At 35.8% G+C, this 7,710-nt stretch overlaps 1 protein-coding gene across 1 annotated transcript; it reads right to left on the bottom strand.

Annotated features, from left to right (window-relative positions):
• Positions 1-507: 507 nt before the first annotated feature.
• LOC110153591 (retinol-binding protein 2-like) lies at positions 508-7,271 on the bottom strand. The gene is made up of 4 exons (XM_020917500.1): positions 7,112-7,271; positions 2,444-2,622; positions 1,970-2,071; positions 508-598 (listed from the first exon to the last, which is right to left on the bottom strand). The coding sequence occupies exons 1-4, from the start codon at positions 7,182-7,184 to the stop codon at positions 548-550; spliced, it is 405 nt and encodes a 134-aa protein (XP_020773159.1). The 5' UTR covers positions 7,185-7,271; the 3' UTR covers positions 508-547.
• Positions 7,272-7,710: the final 439 nt, after the last annotated feature.

Consider the following 7,710-nt stretch of genomic DNA (forward strand, 5'->3'; position numbering starts at 1 on the left):
TGTTCTCTAACATTTCACTGTTATAATTATCTAGCACAGAGATTCAGAATATTTTAAAAAATAGATGAAATGCTGCAACATTATTAAATACAAGCCTACTAAACCTAGTTGCAGAAGTATGCTTTCTACAACTATAATTACGACAGGTCTTAATATGGCCAACTTCAAGTTTCAGTACCCCTTTCATTATCTTAATATCACTTGCAAATCTGTTGACAACATAGTATATCATTTGATCATGATTTGGACCACATATGAAAATGACCAGAACCTTGATTTGATTTGAGAACATCTGATTTGTGTGAACATCTTAAATATATTTGGAAAAAATAGATAAATAAAACTTTATTTCTGATTCTGATTTTGGCCCTATACAGTATTTCACCTACAGTGTGAATGCAAAAAAACAGTGTCTGTTTTATTTCTTTGCCACTTGTTTAAGCCACTTAAACATACTGCATGAAACCAGTCCCACCAAATGTTTAAAAATCTTTATTACAAGTGCAGTATAAATAGAAATGGTCAAACGTGCAGAGCTGTTGTGTTCTTATGCCTTCTTGAAGACTTGATGGCAGAGCTTGTCCTCTACAAAGATTTCCTAAAGATACAAAACAGACCTTTAGACATTAGACACATTACCCATGATGCAACAGTTTTCGCTGGGTTATATAATTTCTAATCAGACTGGGTATTGGTGCATGAATCCCTTTATTATTATTGCACACGATTATAAGAGCATATTCTTATCAGTGGCACTTTAGATTGTCTAGATTGTACATATAGATAGACTTTATTAATCCAGCTGCAGTACATCAGACATATCAGCAGAAATATATTTAAAATAGGCATTAAAATCAATTATCTTTCTATGCACAACTCCTAATATAACAGTAGACCAAGTTTGAGAGGAAAGTATTCAAGATACTACAAATGTGCCAGTGAGTTTGAGAGAGTTGTAGGCAAAAGTTATCACTATCTGGTCACTATCTTGTTGTTTTGTGTTTACTGTCTGTCTGGTCAATGTCAAATATGCTCTAAAGAAGGATTCTGATGACAGATTTCATAACTCCTTCATTATCACAAAAATTAAAAGGAATTGCTGGATGTTAAAGGTCCTATTTTACACTGTGTGCTTTAGGCCACCTCATCAAAAACATACCTGGAGTTGTTTTTTTGTTGTTGTTGTTGTTGTTGTTTTGCTTCATTTGCACATTTAATCCTGCATTATTAGTTTTTCTACATCTTCAAAGCTCCACCTTGTGTTGTCAGGTAGTGGTCGATTTCAAATTAACAGCTCCCCTTAATCTTTAGTTCAGTAAAGATTCTAGAGCTGAAATTATCCAAATGATTCTAGTGAAGCTGTATGGAGTTTAAAAGTACAGTGGAGCACTTCCTGTATTACCACATGACATCACAAGGTGGAAAAAAAGTTTTAGGAAGAACTCAACCTACATTATGCAACATTTGTGTGTTAATCGTGTGAATGAAACAAAACACAACTCCAAATATGTTTGTGATGAGGAAACAACATGGGTCAAAAAATAATGTATTATGGACCCAGTAAAGGTCCAATATGAACATTTCTGATGCAGGTTCCTCCACTTGCTTGTCTCTGTGGAGGCAGAATATTACACAATGTGGCATTAAACTTATTTATTTCCTTGATGACAAGCAGGTCACGCCACCAAGCCAAGGTCATCTCAGATCTGTAGACCGACAACTCCACAGCAAGAATGTTACATAGAAACATGTTTGTCAAGATATTTTTGAGCATCAAAAACTAAAGAAACCAATTAAATAGATATACAAGTTTAAAGCCATACTGTTGAACATTCAAAGCAAAGGAATAACATCTCCTTGGAGACAAAAGGGTGGCAGACATCCCTTCATAAAAGCTAAACAGTGAATCTTTAAACATGTGACTTTACCTAATAACATGTCATTCTTAATCCATTCTCTCCCCTCTTACCAGATGGAGCAAGTCCCCTTCGATCCAGTGCCTCCAGCCTCGGTTCTGCTTCTCTCCCTTCTGGACACAGGCGAGCTTGTCCCCGTCCCAGGTAACCAGAGTCTGAACAAGCATCAAACACGTTATACAGACAGATTAGATAAAGAACATCCACAGTTTAATAGGAGGCAATAAGAGCTGTGATCAAGGACCTTTTTCTCCTTCAGTCTGAGTCAAATTCCTTAGCCTCCAGTCAAGAAAACATCAGAAAAAAAATAACATAGATGACATAGATTTTGCGTTTAACTTATCCACATGTGTTGCAAACCTCTAACTGTTTATGCTTGATTGTTATTGTACACGCAAATTCATACCGGAGCTGCTTTTTCCGATTGCTGTATCTGTAATTACTTGAATCTTATCTAATATTCCAACTCAGCCCCTGCGAAAGTTGGCCAGTAAAACATAATTGGTAGTAAAGATAAAGAGTCTCACCATGACTTTTCTGTTGTCCAGGCCTTTGGTGTGCTCCTCAAACTCCACTCCGATCGTGAAATTCACCTCATAATTCCTGAAGGTGCTCAAGGTCTTGGTCTCAAACTTGTCTCCGTTTTGCACGAACACTTTGGTCTGGTGAAGATGGCTGGCGATCTTTCTGGTGGCAAAGTCGATGTCTGAAAAAGTGAAGTAACACCATAGAGGGTTAAAAAGTTATTATGAGGGTTAAGTAGACTAGTTGGAAATAATGGCATTTATTGGAGGTGTAGTAGAGTTAAGTAGAGCTTTACTTTATATTTCTATTGGATATGTTTTATCTATATTGTGCAGCACTTGGGAAACTGTTTTGTTTAGGAAATGTGCTATAGAAATAAAGTGGATTGGATTTGATTTAAAGGTTTAAGTTAAAACATTCACATTACTCCTTCAGTAACATTCATGAAATAATCGTCCTTCTGCATACATTTTTCTTTTCTTGGACATTTTTGGGGAAATTTGATGAGTTTTTTCTTGGCCTCTCTAGTGGTGAGATGCAGTCACTTCACGGGAATTAACTGTGGTGCATTGTGGGAGATGTAGTAGCGGCACAGAGTCACAACATAATAATAAATTATACCTTTTAAGCCCTTGTTGGCCACATAAAATGGCTTGGCAGGCCAGATGTGCTCTAGTCTATATTATTTCGAGGACTAATGATACCATAAGGCAAAGAGAACTGTTTTTATATAGCCTTTTTTTCATATATTTTATGTACTTTTGAATATATTTTTAAAGGTTCACTATATAACCTTTTGATAGGAGGTCTGTCACCTGCTTGTTTCTATGGAGATTTCATCGCTCTACCTGAAATCTTCCACAGTATGACATTAAACAGCTCTACCTTACAGTTATTCAATTATAGCTGGTTTTATAGCTCAAAAATATTTAGAAAAACAGGCACTCTGTCTCTGAGAGAGGTTGCCTTTCCACAGATCTGACCTGTAACTTGGTCTTTGTAGTCTGGTAGTCTTTGTAGAATGGTTTAATGTCATATTGTGGAACATTCCAGACAAAGCAATAACATCTCCACAGAGAAAAACATTTCCAAATTACGGACTCTCTTTGACAAACATCCAAGGAGAACTTGCAGATACAAAATAGTTGCGAAAAGGTTAATAACCTAGAAATGTATGAATGTTTTTATTATTTTTTAGATGTTGAGTCCACAAACCAAAAAAAGGACCTTCAGCTGACAACAATTACATGATCCGGGAACCATTACAAAAAATATATATTTCAGTTTTAGTTCATTTCTACTGATCAAAGACACTGAACTTTGTGCCAGTTTTTGTTTCATGTGAATAGGCCAAGTTATTAACCATAAACCAGCTCAACAAATCTGCAATCTGACTATTAAACTTAAAATTCCACCTGAGAATTCTAAACTGTCCCTCAACTTTTTTATTTTTTTTTTTTTTACTATGTTTTGATGTCATGCAACCTAATGTACGTTTTTTTTTTTTTTTTTTTTTTTTTTGTAAAATTTGAAATGGTACTATTTAGGGCTTGGAATCGCAGGATCCCTCACGATTCTATACATGGTTCATGATACGATATTCCAATATGGTGATACAAGCGATATATTGCACATGATTTTTTTGCAGTATATATCGCTATTTGAAGAATCAGATACATTTTAGGAACAGCATTTCTTCGTTAAACCACTACCTGTGCAAATCCAATATTGAAATAAAATTATTGTAACCATAAAAATTTTGAATATGTCATAAACAAGTTTCTTTTCTCTGAACAAATCACAAAACTGTAGAACTGTTACAAAATAGTTTAGTAAAATAAAAGCCAAAAAAACTAACTTGCGATATATCTATATAGTAGCTAGGGATGTGCAAAAATATCAAAATATCTATATATTGTATTGTTTAATGTGATGATACAGTATCGATATCGTGGGCTGCTGTATGTATTGATATATCCCCAAGAGTATTTTTGGTGCATTTTACTTAATTATTTTGTTACAGTGCTGCAGTTTTATTGCTTGCTTTAAGGACGGAAACTAATTTATGCAACTAATTTGACATTTTCAAACGTTAAAATGTTTGTGTTTCATATGAACTTCGCCGAAGAAGTGGTTTAACAAAGAGTTTTAGTATCACAGCCATGATTTAGCCTTTATTTTTAATTGAATCGTATCAAATCGATTTGAAATATATTCGTATTGAAAGTGCACTGTTTCAAAATATAAATCGTATCGTGGCCTATGTGTCAAGGTATGTATCGTATCGGCAAATTCTTAATGATACGCAGCCCATGATAATGATCCTGTATGGCCAAATTTAGTATCACGATATTTCCATATGTCAATATTTTAGCACATGCTTACTATTACTGTGCTGTAACTGTACTTTTAGTATCCCGCATGCCTTATTTCAATTACATCTCCTATTTTTGATCCCTCCTCTTATACGTCCCTGACTGATGTTTTGACAGTGTAATTTTCCCTTTAAAAATGACCTTGCGGCGAATCCGGACAGACTTAAATGAGCTCCCCTGCCCCTCGCTTCAGCATATGACCCAATCACCTCACCGTTTTCACATTCACGTCCCTTTCCGCCCTTAAGTAAGAATTCAATTTCGCTCCATCGCATTTCAGATGAGGTGCCTATATTTACCCATCTAAATGATAGTTTGAGCCATTTCCATAAGGATGTCATTTTCGACCACACCTGCTGGAAGTAAGAGGCTGTAGAGCAGATTCAGTATGCAGGTTTCCCCACGTAACCGTATCAAGGTTGTATCATGAATTGCAGATGCAGTTGTGAATTATGGAACGGTTTGGGATAAAAGAAATGTCAAATGGATAGCAGATAGTCGCTTTCTTCCTTCTTTAAAATGATGAGTCCCTGTCTGATCTGCGCTCTGTCTCCTTGTATCGGAGCTGTAGGAAATTATGTGCTCAATTAGGAATTTTTTTTTGTTTTTTTGAGTGAAGTAAATTTTTTTCCCCCATATATAAAGGTGCACTATGTAACTTTTTTGTTTTTGTTTCTATGGGAATGTCGCTGCTCTGCCTGGAATGTCCCGCGGTATGAAAGTTCCACAGCTCTACTTTACATTTATTCAATTCCAGGTGGTTTTATAGCTCAAAAATACCTAGAAAAACAAACATTCTGACTGAGCGGGGTCGCCTCTCCACAGATCTGACCTGGTCTCCATGACAATAAAAAGATTTAATGCCATATTGTGAAACATTCGAGACAAAGCAATAACACCTCCACGAGAAAAGCATTTGACGGAACCTCCACTAGAAAAATAAGTCTGTATCTAATTAGAGTTTTGTTGTCTGTTAATCAGGAAGTGCGTGTTAGCATACTAGTTGTAGAGAAGCGCATATAAGCTGATCATGGTGAATAATTAGGATATTCTCAGTGCACGAAGTAAGTTAGGAATAGTTCTTTATACCAACCAACCATCAACCAACTAGTTCTAGGTTTTGTTTAGTTTTTTAGTTTTCTCCACAATTTAAGAAAGTAAAAAACACCCTTTAAGTTACAGCTACACTATTTTCTGCTTCTTGTTACATAAATACAATCATTTTGTCATAGATTGAATTTGGTTTTCAGCCAGTGTACCGGGGAATTCGAATGTGCCTTGAGGTATTATCAAGTGTGCCTCGGAAATATCTGCAGTTTGAGTAAAGCAATAATTTACCATTTTTGAGTGTCCTGAGCCCACTTCTGCACCAAAAAAAGAAAGCAAACCAATCATTACTGCCAAATGTGAACAGAGGGACAGGCAATATCTGCTACATTAGATATGCACCGCTTTTTAAATGACAAAATGTGATATAGTAATGTTGATGGTTTTTAATTTTTGTGGTTTTCTTTTTCTTTTTTTCTTTTGACATTATACAAAATAAACAAATGAAATAAACAAAAAATTTAACCTTCCCACACCCACCCCTCTCTCTCTCTGCACACCTTGCTGCAGAATCGTTTCAACCAAAATTTTCTTAATCTGTGATTAAGGGTCTGCAAAAATATTGAAATATAGATATACTGTAACTTTTAATATGATGATATAGTAACGATATCATGAGCTGCTGTATCAATATATATATATTTTTGGTTCATTTTACTCAATTATTTTGTTACAGAGCTACAGTTTTGTTGCTTGTTCAGTGGAAGGAAACTCATTTATGCGATACATTTGACATTTTCACATGTTTCATATTCACTTTGCAGAAGAAGTGGTTTAACAAAGACTTTTAGTATCACAGCCATGATTTATTATTTCGATTTGAAATATATTGTATTGAACCAAAAGCTCACTGTATCCAGATGTGTCGTATCGTGGCCTATATATTAAGGGATGTATTGTATCGGCAACTTCTTCAATGGTACCCAGTCCTATCTGTGATACACGTGGGATTCAGCAGTGTTGCTTAACTTTGCAATTAATAGACTACAGCATCTCATATTGAAACATGTATCGCCTAGTAAGTGTGAATGGATGCAGACTTGTTAGATTTAAAAAAAAAAGTTTTAGTGCGTACTTTGTTAAGTGTTTAAGTGTTCAGTATAAGCATACACTATAATGGTGCTGTAAAAATGTAACTATATAAGCATAATGTAAATGAATGCGCATGAGTCATACAATACAACTTACCCAAGGCCTTCATAACCTCTTCAAAGTTCTCGTTTTTCACCATCTCCCAGCGTCCATTGTAATCGGCCGGCATTTTCACTGTTGTTGAAGGTTTAGACCCTGGAGGAGTTTGCCTTGAGGCCTGTTTGACTGAAAGAGAGAGGCAGATCCTGGGCCCATCCCTTTTTATTCCACTCTTCTAATCTGTGTGTGTGTGTGTGCGTGCATGTGTGTGCGCGTGTGCACCGAGCAAAGGACAGGGTACGACCATGTTTTAAAGTTCAGTCGGCTGTTTGCACAACCCCTGATGTCAACGCATACACTTCTCTGTGCAAAAGTTTAGGCGAGGCGAGGAAAATGCCAGGAGTGCTTTGAGAAATACAGACGATATTTGAGATTTAATTGTCTGCATTTTTAGAAGCCTTGTATGTGATTTTTTTTTTTTTTTCCCCATGCATTTGAACAAACTTGCCTTGCCTCAGGAAAAATATATTGCAGTTCTTACAATATGTACATGTCTGTATGTAACCATAAAGCATTTTATTGTCTGATAATCAGGATGGGGGGGGGTCTACCACCTGCTTGTCTCCATGAAAATATGGAAATATTATTGCTTTGCC

Source organism: Boleophthalmus pectinirostris, unplaced genomic scaffold (assembly GCF_026225935.1).
Source record: "Boleophthalmus pectinirostris isolate CB_2022bp ecotype Guang Dong unplaced genomic scaffold, ASM2622593v1 HiC_scaffold_9, whole genome shotgun sequence".
NCBI classification, from domain to species: domain Eukaryota; kingdom Metazoa; phylum Chordata; class Actinopteri; order Gobiiformes; family Gobiidae; genus Boleophthalmus; species Boleophthalmus pectinirostris.